The 17,341-nt window shown below is 33.7% G+C and overlaps 1 protein-coding gene across 1 annotated transcript in view; it reads left to right on the top strand.

The window, feature by feature from the left end:
- Nucleotides 1-17,341, top strand: part of Hsd17b4 (hydroxysteroid 17-beta dehydrogenase 4) — a 109,130-nt gene that overhangs the window by 45,517 nt on the left and 46,272 nt on the right. Inside the window, exons 10-15 of the mRNA XM_047555432.1 lie at nucleotides 3,623-3,647; nucleotides 5,446-5,574; nucleotides 8,296-8,399; nucleotides 9,527-9,763; nucleotides 12,604-12,655; nucleotides 16,442-16,513. Of these exons, the coding sequence (XP_047411388.1) occupies nucleotides 3,623-3,647; nucleotides 5,446-5,574; nucleotides 8,296-8,399; nucleotides 9,527-9,763; nucleotides 12,604-12,655; nucleotides 16,442-16,513 (619 nt within the window). The remainder of the gene's footprint in view (nucleotides 1-3,622; nucleotides 3,648-5,445; nucleotides 5,575-8,295; nucleotides 8,400-9,526; nucleotides 9,764-12,603; nucleotides 12,656-16,441; nucleotides 16,514-17,341) is intronic.

Here is a 17,341-nt window from a genome sequence, read left to right as displayed (position 1 = left end):
AGCTTTATAAATTATGTTTTTCCATAGTTCTCCATTTCTAATATCTCACTAAGTGAAAATATGGCTAGTTTGATATGTTTAGTCAAATATAGAAAATTTCATTGATTTAAGAAGCCATGCAGCTTCTTAAATCTTATTAAATGGAAAGATAGAACTTGAGGTTTAGAGTCAACTGGGTCAGATTTTGAGTTCTTGTTAAGGTAATCACTGACTTATTGGGATAGTGTATAAATTAACCTTCCTGACCTTTAGTTTTCTTGAAGTTGATTGTGGCACCTTGTGTTAGCTTTCTGCCATTATGACAATATGCCTGAGAAATCAACTTGAAGGAGGGAGGATTTATTTTGGCTCAAGGTTTCTGTCTAGTCATTTGGTCCCATTGCTTTGGTCCTTTCACAAGGTAGAACATGATGATGGGGAGCATGTAGTGGATCAGAGCTACTCACTTCATACCAACTGGGAAACAGAAAAAGGGGCCAGGGACAAGATACACTTTTCAAGGATGTGCCCACAGTGACCTACTTCCTCTAACTAGGCCCCACTTCCTGGAGTTCTACCACCTCCCAGTAGCACCACCAGCTGGGACCAAGTCTTTAACACATGAGCCTTTTGGGGGACATTCTAGATCCAAACTATAAGACAACTACATATAATTTTAAACCTTTAACATTATGTCTGTTATATAACAGTCTTCCCCAGAATTTTATTTATCAATTATTATATCAGGAATTTAATTTGGGTGTGACAGATCAATAAATACAACTTCTTATTAAAATACCAGAGGACAGTGAAGAAATTCTGTCCAAATAAATAGAAGGAACCCACATATCATAAAACAGAGAACTGGTCAAATTGGTCTTACAGACCCTTATAAAGGAATGTCCTTACCAATTGAAAGAAAAAGATTCTTGGGAGCAAGACCTAACTTTCCATGGTACACTAAGGATGATGATTAAAAGTTCAATATACTGAAGATTTAATAGGATATCTACAAATAAAGTATAGCATTAAAATCCACAAAACAAAAACTGTGGGAAAACAGATGTAGAAACACACCATTCAGGATTTAAGCTCCACCTTCCCAGAGAAGACAAGTAGAACACAAAAAAACCAATGTCATCTTGTACCTGAAGCCAAAATTCATAGAGTAAGTGATATAAATTTTATAACCTGCAAAGCAAGACAGTTTCTTCTGGAGTAATGATGGTATATCCATAAAAAAAGAGTGTTAGGTCATATAGAAAACTTAAGTATATTTCTACAAAGGATCATTGGGTTAAGGAGCAAAAATATATAGTTAAAAATATTTAAAAAATACAAATTATGAGCACATCTGTTTTTCTGCCTTAGAAACTGTAAGAAACAGCTAATAACCACATATAAAAATATATAAATATTTTAATAAAAATAAATAACTATGTTCACATAAGAGATTACAAGAGTAAAATGATATTAAGCAATAATGAAATAAACAGTTAAGGAGAGATGAAAAACAAGTGTGCAAATATAGATTTTTTAAAATATAAGAAATGATTCTTTTTAAAACATACATTAGATTGAATTGCAAATACAACCATAAAAAAATGGGAGGCACAGGCAAATACCCATGTGCAAAGGGGGAAATAAGCTTGAGAAAAGAGGGAGTGAGCAAAAGTAAGAGACTGCTGTTATTCTCATCAGTTTTCAAATGAGTATGATAAGCTATAAAATGCATGATTTACTAGGAAAATGTAATTTACAAAGTGACCCAGATGGGCAGAGTACATCAATATCCTAATCGGAAAGTTAAGAAAGCAAAACAAAAACAAAAACAAAAACAAAAAACAACTTACTGTTTGTTTTAACTTTAAAAGAAAACTTTTTTGTTTTCCCCATTCCCTTTTTAAGCTGATTCATGTATTTTTGATTACTTGTTTGAGTTTGATCTTTTTTCCTAACTTGAACTATTATTATTGGAACCTCCTTCCTTCCATTTTTTGATTCTCTATAATAACATGTTGTATGTAGAATACTGTGACATCCAGAACATTTCTTGGTAGCAAAAGAACCTGGCTCAGTTTGAAGGGAACAATATGTTATTAACATGTTAACATTTGAATGAAATGAGTAAAGGGGAAAAAAAAATAATCTTCATATAGCTAAGTAGAGATATATGCTTCCTCCTTTCAAATCATACCCATTGAATGTGAATTGTGGAAATCAGAAGTGGAAGGCACTTTACAAATCTAATTATATAGAATAGGAAAATTTAATAATATCAAGTCATCTGGAGTTTAAAATTTAGCCTGGCCCTCTTTTATCTAATTAAGGAACTTTTAAAATTACTTAACTTTGAAAATTATACTTATTATACTGTAAACAAAAATGCATCTTCTTTGTGTGAAAATTTTAACTATACAGGAACATACACAGGAGAAAATAAAAATTGCCTACAAGTATCACTATCCAGAGAGAACGATTAATGTATTTATGTATTTCTTTCTAGTCTTTTTTTAGGTGTGTAATTTAAGCACATATCCAAAGTCATATAGTCATGCTGAGGATAAAGTTTTATGTTGTTATTTTCATTGACTCTATTGTGAACATGTTTAGTGAGGAACATTTGACATGCATGATTGATAAAATATGATAAGAGGTGTTTGTAATATTCTTACTCAAACCACCACTTTGCAAAGTTCTGATAGATACCTAGAGTGGCAGATACAGATTTTTGTTTAGCAGGATCAGTTGTTTCTAGCATCTGAGAAGAACTTGTTACTAATATCACTCTCCAAACATGGTAAAAGGCGATCTCTCTTTTGTGTTATCAAAACCACTGCTGATTTGTATATTCTAACTACATCAAGGTTCATCAGATATGTAAAAGGTGTGGGTATATTAATATAAAAGCAAAAGATGATGAAAAGTCACATCTTTGTGCCTAGAGCCACCAAGATGTGTGCTGTCTACTGACACATTTTTTCTGTCACACACATGTAGAATTTGAATAAGTAGTTCTGGCACAATGTAGTTGTGTTTGAAAACATGCCAGATTTTCTTTTTATTAGACATTTTTTCCCTCAGGATTTTCCCGAATCTCTAAAAATGTAGAAATATCAAATTTATATTTCTGTGTGGCAGTTGGTGTTTGGTCATTTGCCTTATCTCTATATAAAGATGTTTTACTAAAATGATTATATGTAATTCATTAAGTCAAATACTCGATGGGCTTTGATTTTTTTTTTTTTAAAGTTCATTGTTTCTTTCTAGAGGGACATTTATTTGAGACTACGTGTAGAATTTACATTGTATAAACTTCACAGTAACTATATCAAGTATGTGTTGTTATTCCTATTTTAAGTATGGTGAAATTTGAGTTTAGGGAGGCCAAATGATTTGACCAGGATCACATAGTTGGTCAGTAGAAGATATGGCATCAAGCCTTGGCCTTTACATTGGGCTTCTTCAGGTTTCTGCTGTGATAACAGGAAAAGGGTAAATCATAGGATCAGTGGACTTTTGTAGAGCCATGTTATTTTCATTCCTCGTCATGTAGCATTCTAGATAGCTGCCTTTATTTTAAATTTAAAAAATTCTCTAAGTGATTATACGTCTTCTAATATATTTCCCTCTCTTTTGCTAGGTTGGAGCAGGATGGATTGGAAAATGTAAGCCTCTCAGTTTGCCCGTATCTCCGTATCTTTAAATCTACATTTTCATTATAGCTGGGTAATAAGAATTTTGTCAAGTGCATAATCACTAGATCTAGTGCACATATATTCAGCCTTGAACATTTTATACAGCAGATATTCTAAAACATGACACTGTCCTGCAGGTCTGTGTGCTTTTGGAAATCTGTTCTTTCTGGAGGCAGTCCTTATCCAGGACTTCCTATCTTATTCAGAAGTGGTGATTCCTTCATATAGCAAAGTCTGTTTATATTGGTATTTACCCTCCAATATCTTTGGCATTCCACATACTTACTCTTGCTGTTTCAGCAAAGAAGTGAGTGGGAGGGAGAGTTGCTTTTGAAAAGATGGGAGGAGCCTATTCTAAATGGCATAGCAGGCAAGTTCTCCAATTCTTTCATGTAGTTATTTCCTTCCTGTAGCATAAGACATCAGGAGAATGAGGAATCACATTGGAGACACGTTCAGAGACAGACACTGCAACTGATTTGGGAATTGTTTTCCTTCTCGTCAGTAGTAAATTCATTTAGCATAAATGTTCTTCTGTATCTTAAACCTAATGATAGTTGCTTTATAGCATTTAAAAAATTATGAAAATTCTAATACCTTGTTTTTAGTTAGCTGTTGGTATCAAAATTAATCACACAGTTAATTGAGTTATTTAAAAGACTGCTGGGACTGGAGGGCCTTGGTGCAACATATTGTAAAGTATTAATTTTTTTTTAGCATTAATGACTGTTCTCTCCAGTTGTTAAAGTGATTTAGTTCCTCAAGCATTTGGGTGTCTTTTGAAAATGTACCCATGTATGATAGGAAGATAAGTGCTGCAATAAAAGCTCTATCTGGTACTGTATCAATAGGAAAAAATCAAAAGCAGGCATTTCTAGAATTCCCCGATACAAATCTTAAATTTAATAATTATCAAGTGCCCTCCTGTAATCCCAACTACCCAAGAGGCTGAGTCAAGAGAATTGCAAGTTCAAGGCCAGCCTGGGAAGCTTAGCAGAACCCCATCTCAAAATAAAATTAAAAAGGGCTGAGGATATAACAGTGGTAGAGCTCTTGTCTAGTATGCATGAGGCTCTGGATCCAATCCCTAGTACTGGGGTGTTGGGGGTAGTCATCAAAGTCTGATAAGTCTGATCATTATGCTTAAATAAGGTTGCCAGGGTATTTATTCTTCTGGATTTTAAAAGGAAACAATGTTAAAAATTCTCCTAATGAAATTTATGCAGAACTCATGTTTTCTATAAATCTGTGCAGTTTAGTTGACTTCTTGTAGAAATGGAGGAAGAGTAAAAGAGGATAAGGAGAAATATATGTGACTATCTGATAAACTAATTTTTTTGTTTACTGAAATTTTTGACCTTTTAATACCCCTAGTCCTCAATTTGCTGCCTAACAACTATGTTCTATTAATCTTTATTTTATATAAAAGAACGGTTAAATATCTTTACTTGAGTGATCTGTGATCATCAAGTAAGTCTTTTGGTGTGATTATTTTGTAATTTAACTTTTAGACTCAGCATGAGATTTTACCTTTAATAGTGCCTGGCACAAAGAAATTTTTTCCTTCAAAACAATTTTTTTTAGTTGACATTTTCCTCATGGGTGTTTTAGGATAAAGGCATTTTAATACTTGTAAAACTGTACAAAGTGAAACCCTTTTTTCTGAATTTCCTTTTTCTCGAAGTTAAAAATTTAAAGGGCTCTTATGCATCTTACTGTTTTCCTCCAAATTATGTTCTCAGTATCTTGATTTTGTTTCTATAATTAGTACGCTGGGAGCGAACTCTTGGAGCCATTGCTAGACAGAGGAATCAACCAATGACTCCTGAGGCAGTGAAGGCTAACTGGAAGAAGATCTGTGACTTCAGTAATGCCAGCAAGCCTCAGAATATCCAAGGTAAAAAGAATCCCAAACCATTTAACCCTGATTGAGGAACCAGAGGCAACAAGCATTTTCTATCTTGTGGTATGGATTAGCTTTCTAAACTGTGATGACTTAACTAAACACTTGTAACATATGTAGTATATTGTCTGCTGTAGTAGGTATTAGAACTCTTCATATTTAAGGTATTTATGTCCCTCCGTCATTTTTAATATTTGTTTTTTTAGTTTATGCAAGGCTGGGGGATGGATGGCACAAGGCATTTACTTATTTGTGCTAAATGCACCTACTTTTTGGCTGACAGTTGATCTTAAAATTTTCCTTTATCTAGACATATACTTCTAGTTTGACCCCATTTTTCTCTGTTTCCTCCAGAGTTCATTTAAGCCTGTTTCAGTTAAAGGCTTAGCTCTTTTCCATTCAGTGAATACATGTGACTTTGCTTTAACACTTTGTTTTTGCTACTGTTCCTCTCACTTTCTGTTATACCTCATCTTCCTTTTATTACCTCTGCATAATTTTAGTACTTCTTTAGAAATACTCAAACCCAGATATTCAGTAAAACTTTTCCAGATATTCTGGGCTATATTGATCTTTCTGTTAGTTGAGTTCCTACCCGCTTGAACATCTAATTACCCTCTAATTGTAACTGCTCTCCATTGCTTTTTTCCATGAATGTGTGGTTTCTTAATTGCATGGCAAGTTCTTTGAGGCAGAGGTTGTACCTTATATGTAATTCTCTCTCTTTCTCTCTCTCTGTCTTTTTAAAGTCCTGGGGTTTTGGGCATGATAGATAGTGTTCTACCATTGAGCAGCACCCCCAGCCCTATACGTAATTCTTTTGTACTTGGTATTATCGTAGTGCTGAACTCAGAAGGGATTTAGTAAATGCTTGTTAACTTGAATTATTTAATCACCTATAACATACCCATATAAAGAGAAACCAAATAAAATTTACATTTTTTCCTACTAAAACTCATACGTGCATATCACATGTGACATTTTTAAAAAAGAGTTTTCTGAGAAAGATTATGAGTGAGGATTGTTTTATAGATAAACATGTTTCCTTTTTCCTCAATAATTTTATATTCAAAGTTGATAGAAGAATATATCTGAAAAATGACTGTTCTGGTCTTACTTTTTTTTTTTTTTTGGGTATCGGGGGCTGAACCTAGGGTCACCTTACCATGGAGCTACATCCACCGTTATTTTTATTTTTTATTTTGAGACAGAGTCTCACTAAGTAGCTTACTGGTGAGGGTCTCAATAAGTTGCTGAGGCTTGCATCAAACTTGAAATCCTCTTGCCTTAGCCTTCTGAGTCTCTGGGATTCCAGGTGTACCACGTGCCCACCTGGTTTTTACTTCTTATCGATACTTTCCTTCCTACTTTTACACTCTTGAAATTTTCATTATGCCTTTTCTCAATCAGATGATAATATAATTATCATGTCATAAATTGTCGCAATTTTATATTTTGATATTTGGGATACATTTTGTTCTGTGAATAAGTTCCTTCAATGAAAATAAATGAAAGAAAAAGGAAAAGTATATTTAAAACATTTCTCTGATTTTCTGCCTCAAAAATGTTAGACTATTATTTTAAAAAAAAAACTCATTATAGGTGAAAATAAGTGTAATAAAAATAATTAAAAAGTCATCTTCTCTGTAAGAGTTGACTTTCCAGAGCACCTATTTCAGTACTTTCAGTTTAGAAGTGATGAAACTAAATCCCAGAAAAACTGACCATTGTTTGAGCTAAGAGTTAATTCAGGTTGTCTGTCTCTGAGTAAAGTGCTTTTAGCCTGTACCATGATGCCTTTCAATTAAGTAGCTTTTCCTCAAGACAGCAGGCGGAATGGTAAGGTAGGGAGCGGATCAGGCAAGAGACTTCTTCAGTAGCGTGACTTGTAATAGCGGGTAATTTTGGTTGTCTCAGACTTTGTATTTTGTTTTTTGTTTTTATCTGAGTTCAGAATGAAGCCTATATCCCAGAGCCTTCAGAAAATCTTAATATGTATGTGGATGCCCCATGAACTTCTTTACAGCCTTTTAGACTCCAGAACAGCAGCTTCTAGTTCCTGTCTGGAGTCACTGTTCATGACATGTTTGTCTCTGAAAGTATTTTGTTATTATAATATTATTTTTATTTTTTGGTGGTTCGAACCCAGGGGTAATTTACCACTGCCTGCCCTCCCACCCTGCCCCACTATTTCATTTTTTAAGATTTTGAGACAGGGTCTTGATAAGTTGCTGAGGATGACCCTGAACTTGAGATCCTCCTGCCTCAACCTCTCAACTCACTGTCATTACAGGTGTGCCTGGCAAGAATTTTTAAAACTACCTTCAGACCTGGGGTTGGAGGTATTGGCATTCTTCAATCCCAGGGAGAACTGATGATAGAGAGAGAAGGGAAATTAGTTGTCTTTCCACTAGACAGACAGAAATTACATATCTGTAGACAAGTATCCCACTTTATGGATTTATAAAACAGCTCAAAGATAATGAAAAGCTCTGAGTCAGTCCCCTTAGATAACCTGGGAAGAGTATGTTAGACAGTACATTTGGTTTATTTCAAAGTCTTTCACAGTTTTTTCCTACAAAAGTCTAACATCATATATTCAGTTCATGAATAATGAGGGGGTTTTTATAGTTGGCAACTGTTACCTAGCTTACTGTTGTTTTTTTAGTCACATTTTAAACAAAGTTTTATTTCCCTTATTTTTCTTAATTTTAGAATCAGTTGCAAGTATGATTAAAGTTTTACATAAAATAGATGCAGAAGGAGGAATTTCAACAAATCATACCAGTCATGAAACGTCTACAGCCACTTCAGAATTTGTAAGTGGGGAATGTTGTCTTCTCTGAAACTTATCCTTCCTTCCTCCTCCTCTTTCTTTTTCTCCCCCCACTGCCCCCTTAATTTTTTTCAGATGCAGTCACTCGCTTTGAGTCTCTAAAGATATGCCTAATAATGAAGAGAAGCACGGCATAGATGCTTTAAAGTAGAGGATAGTGATAACAGGAATCTAATTTTTAAGCTTGAGAATGTTCTCAGTGTGTTATTGGCATTTTTACTTTAAAATAGGGCTCAGCAAAGTTTTGGAGGACTTACAGCAAATATTTTAGGTGTTAGAGGTCACATGCTGTTTTTAACACATAGTATTCCTGTTTTTCTCTTTCTTTTTGGCACTAGAGATTGAATCCAAGGCCTTGTGCATGCTAAGCACAAGCATGTGATCTACCTTTGAGCTATACCCCAAGTTATATATATATATTTTAACCACATTTTGAAAATGTAAAAATCCTTCTTAACTTCCAACCCTTGTTTGCTGATTCCTGCTTTAGGATAAAAGTGACTGAAGAATTGTACATAATTCTTTTATAATATGTGCTTCACACAGTGGCTATGCATATCATCTCTAAATTGAAAAATCCATCGTCCAGTTAGGCAAAGGATATTCCTGGAAAGAAACTTTAGGTTAAATCTCAATTTAACTGAAACTGTTATTAAGCAGCTTAATTTACAAGCATTAAGCAGTGCTTTGCTCATCTGTTTACAGTGAATTTTATACAGTTGACTCTATAAAACAATTTACTATCCCTAATTATAACAAATTTATCCTTTTTTGGATTTGGGGTAGCAAGTATTTGCTGAATTAATAAAGTTTCCATTGTTAGAGGCAGGAAAGTTGAAAATGAGATATAATATCAGTTGGCAAGAAGCAAGCAATTATCTGTAAATGAAGTCCTTTTCTAGGCATTACTTGTTTTTTATGTAAAATATCAAATATAATGAAATGAATAATGAATAAATATAGTGACATAATTATGCTCCATAAATTAATTAACATTTGACTCACAGCTGTTCAGAAGCAAAGCTAGGTATATAAATAGTTATTAGCTTTGAAAAGTTAAGACTTCAAAAATATCAATGAAAAAATAATTTTTTCAACTTTCCTATATAGACTGGAGCTATCGGCTATAAACTCCCTTCATTTTCTTCTGCTTACACGGAACTAGAAACTATTATGTATGCTCTTGGAGTGGGAGCTTCAGTCAAAGATCCAAAAGATTTGAAATTTGTTTATGAAGGAAGTTCTGATTTCTCCTGTTTGCCTACCTTTGGAGTTATCATAGCTCAGAAATCTATGATGGGTGAAGGATTGACAGAGATTCCTGGACTTTCAGTCAGCCTTGCAAAGGTATGCCTAATAAGAAACTTATGCTTGACTTTTCTTCAGATGTTATCAGTATACATCCTGTATGCATGTTATATGTATTACATGCATATATATATATATTATATATATAATATATATATATATATGCATAAAACATGGTTTATAATAATGGTTAGTTTGGGAATAAAGATTTAGCATATCTTTTGTTTTGATTTTTGTGTTTAAGAATGAAAGAGCCGGTTTCAGTGGTGCACGCCTGTAATTCCATCAGCTCAGGAGGCTGAGGCAGGAGGATGGGGATTTCAAAGCAGCCTCAGCAACTCAGCAAGGAACAAAGTAACTTAGTGAGACCCTGTCTCTAAATAAAATATAAAGAGAGCTAGGGATGTGAGTCAGTGGTTAAGCCTGGGTTCAATTCCTGGTAACAAAACAAAAAAGAACAAAACAAAGAAAATAAGAATATAAGAAAGGAAGAGTTAGTATAAAATGCCAGATAAAAGAAGAAAATAATTATATGCCCTACAACCCTGGAATAATGTTATTAATCCTCTTTCTGTGATTTACTTGCTGTTTGAACAAGGGCAAATAACTTCTCTAGGCTTCAGTTTCCTTATCTATAAAATGGATGTGACAATTCTTACCTCATGATATTAGTGAAGAAGCAAGCCAAATAGTTATCTGGGAAAAGAGTGTTTGGGGGAGAACAGGTGTAAAAAGGTCCTGAGGTACATACATACTTGGCTGTGTTTGGAGTAGGAAGGGGGCCAGTATAACTTAAATGTACAAGGGGTCACTCTATCCAGGGGTGGTCGAAGAAGAAGGCCTATAGTCATTATAAAGATTTCAGCTTATATTCTGTTTAACCAGGGAGGCTAAGGGTAACCCTTTTAAGGATTGCCATGATCCAGTTATATTCACTCTTGCTACTGTGTGGAAAAGAGATTGTTTAGGAGCCAAGCATGGAAGCTAAGAAACCATTAGGAGCCTATTGTAGTAATCCAGGCAAAATGCTAGATAAGAGGGAAAGGAAAGAGGAGTCTAGGATGAAGGTGTTTGTTCTGGACAGTTGACTTATACTCTCTTCACCCTATACTGAGTACAATGTATAATTAAATGTATAATAATTATATATAAGCTATTTAATATGTATAGTAGTTGCATATGACATTACTGTGTGATTATACACACATGTACTTACTTATTTTAAGGTGGAGGTGGTCAGAAGTTGGTTTTGGATAAGTTTGAAATGACCGTTACACATTCAACTGAAGAATATAAAAAGGACAGTTTTGAATATGAATCTAAAGTTTGGAGAAAGGTCTCAGTAGGGTGTTTGGCAGATAGGTGATATGTAAAGACTCGAGACTTGTTGAAATCATCTGATGTGTAAGTATAAGTAGAGAGGAGATCTGGAACTGAAAAAAAACTGAAAGAATGAATAAACCACTTCTGTAAGGAAGGAGTGAACCAAGAAAGCTTTTGAAGTAGGATATATTTTAATCTTGGAGTAAGGTTGAGGTTGAGCCCAGCAATAGTTCTTGAGTCATAGAGCTCTGAGAAAATTTCTGTGACTTTGGTTGGATTGATTAGCTCATCGCCCATGGATATCCCCTCTGAATAGATGGGAAACTTATTAGAGTATTTGATAAAGTTCAGAGGAGGGCCAGAAATATGTGCTGGGCAGTTTGCTATTTTAGTTACTCTCCCATGGTGTTTGTAGCACACTGTTTTTCTGTTTGGATAACATAAGTACAAAAATTAAAACATATTTCAAAATTCCCCCTCAGAATTGGAAATCATAAATGGTGTTTATATTCTGTGACTAGAAATGAAAACCATCTTGGGATTTGAATCCCAGTCTTCCCAACCTTTAGTTATCAGACCATATGACACAGTGAGACAGGTAGTCCTTCATTTATTTTCCAATTTTTTTTCTTCCTTCTGAATTTTGGGGACTGAAGGCTGTCCCACTGCAGTGTATTGTAGTGATTTGGGTGTAAGGGTCAGGTTTTGCTTTTCCTACATAAGATGGTTTCTTTTGCTTTGATAAATTGAGGTTGTCACTGTTAATTTACACAGTGCCCTTAGTATCTATTTTTTGTACATAATTTATGAAATAATGATAAAAAGGGAATGTTGACATTGATAGTGCTTTACTTTGAACATGGTTTTAAGGTTTATTTTTGTGTTTTAGTTGGATCATTTCTGTTTGGTGTGTGTGACCTGAAATCATTTTACTAGCACTGGCCCTTTTGTTCATTTTTGCTCAACAAATACTTCCTGAATACTTAATGCAGTCCAGGCACTGTTACAAGCACTGGGAATAAAGCCTATTTTAGTGTCTCTTTTGGCAAATAATCCATAATTATCAATCAATAAGGATTCATGCATGTCAAGAAAGAACACAAATTTATTTTCTTTGCTCCAAAAGTGGTGATGTCTTTAGGTTGGGGACTGATTATATCTGAATCACATGATTAAGAAGTAGAAGCCAGACTGAGCGAGAATATGGGAGGAGTACTGATTGGAACATGTGGACAGTAAAATGTCACTTGTTGTTTTTTGGTTTTTTTTTTGGGGGGGGTACCAGGAATTGAACTCAGGGTTACTCAACCACTGAGCCACATCCTCAACCTCATTTTGTATTTTATTTTAGAGACAGGGTCTCACTGAGTTTCTTAGCGCCTTACTTTTGTTGAGACTGTGAACTCATGATCCTCCTGCTCAGCCTTCCGAGCCTCTGGGATTACAGGCGTGCACCACTACGCCTGGCTAAAATGTCACTTGCGATAAGTAGTATGTATAGGCAGAACCTATTGGACAAGGCAATTGCTAATAAAATTTTACTCATCCTAACATAGGTTCTTCATGGGGAGCAATACTTGGAGTTATATAAACCACTTCCTAGATCAGGTGAGTTCCTTATACACTAATTCATAATTTTCTAATTAACATTCCAAATTGTGCCATTGTGTCAAACTGACATACAGTTACCCAGTGAAACATATCAGAAATTACTATGTACATGTAAACCATTAAAGTAGATTGATGTTAACTAGTCTAGTATCTGTTTTGGTTACCATAAACTTTGTCCATTAATAGTATTATAATTAACATGTAATACTATCAACTTTTCTTTTGTTGTATGAACCATTAACAATTGAAAAGAATATTTGTGTGTGTTCTAAATTTTGAGATTGTGTGTATAATTAGTTGTGATTCATACAATTATAGTTTTTCATTCTCAGATATTTCTCTTGATACCGATTTTCTTAAAGCAAACAATGTTAAAATATGGGTTTTTAAATAACTTTTTTCCTATTTTTTTAGAAGAATCATTTAATAATCATTTTTTTCTTTATAATTTCTTGCTTGTTCACCAAAGTTTTTCTTTTTATTCTTTCACTATAATTTGATACATTTGTTTTTGTTTCTTTTAGTCAGAATGTTGTCTATTTATATGCTGGCCTCATACACAAAGAGTGTTTAGCATTTCACATTATATAATGTAGGGGTCAGCAAGTAGTTAGAATTCTTCTTTAATTTTTTTCATAAAATTTTGTATTTAAAAAATTCATGGACTGGGGTTGTAGGTCAGTGGTAGAGTGTTTGCCTGGCATGTGTGAGGCACTGGGTTTGATCCTCAGCACCACATAAAAAAAATAAGTAAATAAAATTAAAGGTATTGTGTCCATCTACAACTGAAAAAAATTTAAAAAAAGTTCTTGAGATTTTTTATTGTTTAAGATGGACTAGCTTTATTTCAGTGTAAGTATTATAGTATAAAATTTCAAATAGCTTGTTTTCATCTGAGACAGCGCAGAGTTGTGGTGGTTGTGCATTCCTCAAATATCTGTTGGGTACCTACCATGTGCAAGGCATAGTATTTAGTTATTAGGTAATTTTCTGACCTGGTTGCATATCAAAACTACTTTAGTTATTATATCATGCTACCTTTTATTTTTAGTAAAGATGGATTCTGGACTCATCCTGGAGATTTTGTGTGTGGTATATTGTGGATGGTATGGTGGTATTATCTAGTGGCACAGAAATTTCCTTGTGTTTTTTTAATTTTTTTTTTAGCTGTAGGAGGACACAGTGCTTTTATTTTATTTTTTTGTTTTTACTTTGCTGAGGATTGAACCCTGTGCCTCACACATGCTAGTCAAATGCTCTACCACTGGGCTGCAATCCCAGCCCTCCTTGTTTTTCTTACGCAGCTAGCCTAATGTGTTCATTTGGGAACCATTGTTATAAGGATAATAGAATGTATTCAGTTGTGCTTTTAAGGATTTTAAAATATGAAGAGAGAGATTGGACATAAGCTGTAAAATGATTACAACTGCACAGTGATATGAATAGGAAGGTATGGATAATACTTTTTAAAACTTCTCACCTACTTAACCTCAAGTTGTTCCTCATGATTTTTTTCTTCTGTAGTGCATATGAGTGCATGTATGCATTTTATTACATAGTTTTAAAGTTTACTCTGTAGTAATTGTGAAAATTGGAAATTCAAGATACCTGTGGTTTGGAACTTTTTTAAACTGTAGAAAACCAAGGGCATGTCTACTATATAATTACAGTGTATACGTGAAACATACCAATTGATGAGGCATGGGGTCACAAGCATCAGAAGTTTGATGTCATCATCTCTTAATTACTAATTTGTTAACTGCAGTGGTACTGTTTATGAGCTGACTCCCTCATTGTGGTAAAAAAAAAAAAAAAATAAAATTAACCATTAGATAGAGCAGAAGAAACCTGACAGAAACACTGTTTTCCTTCATGAATCAGAACATGTTCTATCTAGCGTATACTGGTCTCTCAAGTCTTTGAGTTCAATAGTTTGATCTTTATTATGTTTTTGTAAGACATCCTTGTTAGACATTTGTTTCTCAGTATGACTTCTATTATTATTAGTGCAAAACAAACTTTCATGTGGAAAGTGAGACTGATAATGTTATCAGCCTTGGTTCTCTAATAGAGAATATATAACCGTTAAATATCAATATGCATGAAAGTACTTTTGAACAGTTAAGCATTATGTAAATATAATTATTATGAAAAATTTCCAAAACAGAATTTCAGAAAGCTTTGGTTTTAATTGATAGTGTACTCTGAACCTTTTCTCCTAAATATTCTTTTAACTAGACTTTTACCAAATTATAAAGTAATTTATACTTATAATAGAAAATTTGGAAACTAAATAAAGGTAGATAAAGGAATCAGTTGTCTAGAATTATTCACTTTTAATATTTATTAGGTACTAATTTAAGCAGGCTTTCTGCTAAGTGTTAGTAATGTAACTATGAAAAAAATGTTATCCTTGCTTATGCAGAGCTTGGAGTCTGTCTAGTAGATGGTAGGTATTGATAAGCATTGTAAAATACCTTATAATGGGAGGAGTGCAGAAGGGAAGCTTTTAACCTGGAACTTAACTTGGGATTGGGGAAAGCTTCTTGGTGGAAATGAACTCTAGGTTGAAATCTGAAGGTTGAATTAGGATTTAACTACGTAAAGAGGAGATTGGAAAACATTTCAGGCCAAGGAAGAAATACTATGTGTAGAGGTTTGGAAGTGAGAAAAAGCACTGGTTGTTAATGGAACTGAAAATAGTTCAAGAAAGTTGGGGAGAGTAGCAAGATTATGAGAGTAGAGAGCTAAGAAGGATTTTGGAAGGTTAGGTTAAGAAGTTTGAATTTTATTGTAAAGGCAATAAATAGCTACTGAAGGACTTTAAACAAGAGTTATATGAACAGATTTGGATTTTAGGAAGCATCACCTTGACTTGTCTTTGTAATGCCTCACTTTTCTTTAATCATCTTTCACATCTGGATAGTTGCCAAGTTATTTGATTCTCTATCTTAAAAACATCTGGAATTCTTCTATTCCTGTCTTCCTCCACTTCTCCTTTTTCTTCCCTTTGTTCTTCTCTCACCTTCTGTTTTCTCTTTACCTCCATTCTTGTTTCCCACAGGCCTATTCACCTCACTGCAGCCAAAATGTTATTTCTAAAATGCAAATGTGTTTGCTGTTTCCCTGTTTGAAACCCCAAATGACTATCTGTAGACATCAGGATGAAGTTGGAAATTTTTAGTATGACCCGGCTTCTACTAATTTCTGCATACTTAAATCTTGTCATGTGCTTATTTTCTGTGAGTCAAGGATGATACTCCAGTTTGTGGTTTGGCAATTGGATGATTCATTCCATTCATTCATAAAGAACAAAAGAGAAAAGCAGGTTTTAAGAGAAAGATGAGTTCACTCTTGAATAATGATTATCAGAATACTACCAGTTAAATGAAAGAATAGGGAGTCTTAGAACAGAGTAATTAGAAGGAAATGTCTCATTAAAACTACAAGAGATTTGAGAAAGAATGGGGTAAATGGTATTGGTGCTCAACAAATGTTTGTTGGATGACAGAAAAGAGACCAGGAGGAGTAGTTGACATTGAAAATGGTTACTTTTTAAAAATCTAGTTTATTCGAAATATTAATGTTTCACATTTAGAAATTCAGGCATTCTGAATTATTAATGTCAATTTTTATTTCTAATGAGTTCAGGAAGATTACTTCAAATCATAATTTTTGAGCTTTGCTGAAATTACAGTAGAAACTGTTAAATCACTTAATGTTTTAATGTAATAATTTGTGGTCTTTAGAACATCTATTTATTTATTTTACTTTTCATTTTAGGAAAATTAAGATGTGAAGCAGTTGTTGCTGACGTCCTAGATAAAGGATCTGGCGTAGTAATTCTTATGGATGGTAACTCACTTATAGTTCTCATAATATTGTTAGAGTGATAACCTTTATAAGTAACATAATGCCTCACTACAGAAATGGATTAATAAGTTTGTGTTTATTAACAAAGCAAGATTAACTCTTTAAGAAAAGAGAGAAGGAGGGGAAAAGGAAGTAGAATGGGGCTAGGCCAGGGAGGGTGGGGCTTTTTTTTAAACAACATAACCAAAGCCTATGAAAATATGGCTTGGATATAAATCATAGAGGAGAATTATGCTTGCAGTATGTTTTTGGCAGAATAAATATTAGCTCTCAGTTAATAAACTGTATTATAGATACTCTTTTCTGTGTTGGCTAATTTGAACTTGTAATATATTTGACCATGGTATCATTCTTCCAAGTGATGGTTAGGTTCCTAGGCTTGTGCATTTAAGCCTGTAGAATTCATAATGTATTTAAACATCATAGCCACATTTTATCTGCAGTATGAAAAAAATTATAGTAGTTTAATAAATGTTGAGTAGTAATTAAACATACGCTAAAGACACATTGCCTGAATTTTATTTTAAAGTTCAAGAAGAAGAGAAATATTTATTGTCAAAAAATAAAGAATAGTGGAACATTTGATATTGCTTGATATTTAGAATATTGACCCTCTTGTTTTTGTCATAAATAGGATGCTCCTTTATTTATCATGGGATTTCATCCTGATAAATCCATTGTTAAGGTGAAAATACCTTAAATCAAACATGCATTTAATACTCTAACCTAGTGAACATCATAGCACAGGAATACAGAACACTGTGAAGTATTGATTTTTACCCTTGTCATCACATGACTGACTAGGAGCAG

Source organism: Sciurus carolinensis, chromosome 6 (assembly GCF_902686445.1).
Source record: "Sciurus carolinensis chromosome 6, mSciCar1.2, whole genome shotgun sequence".
Classification (NCBI taxonomy): Eukaryota; Metazoa; Chordata; class Mammalia; order Rodentia; family Sciuridae; genus Sciurus; species Sciurus carolinensis.
The sequence above is the reverse complement of the archived record's forward strand: the minus strand, read 5'-3'. Positions and strand labels throughout refer to the sequence as shown.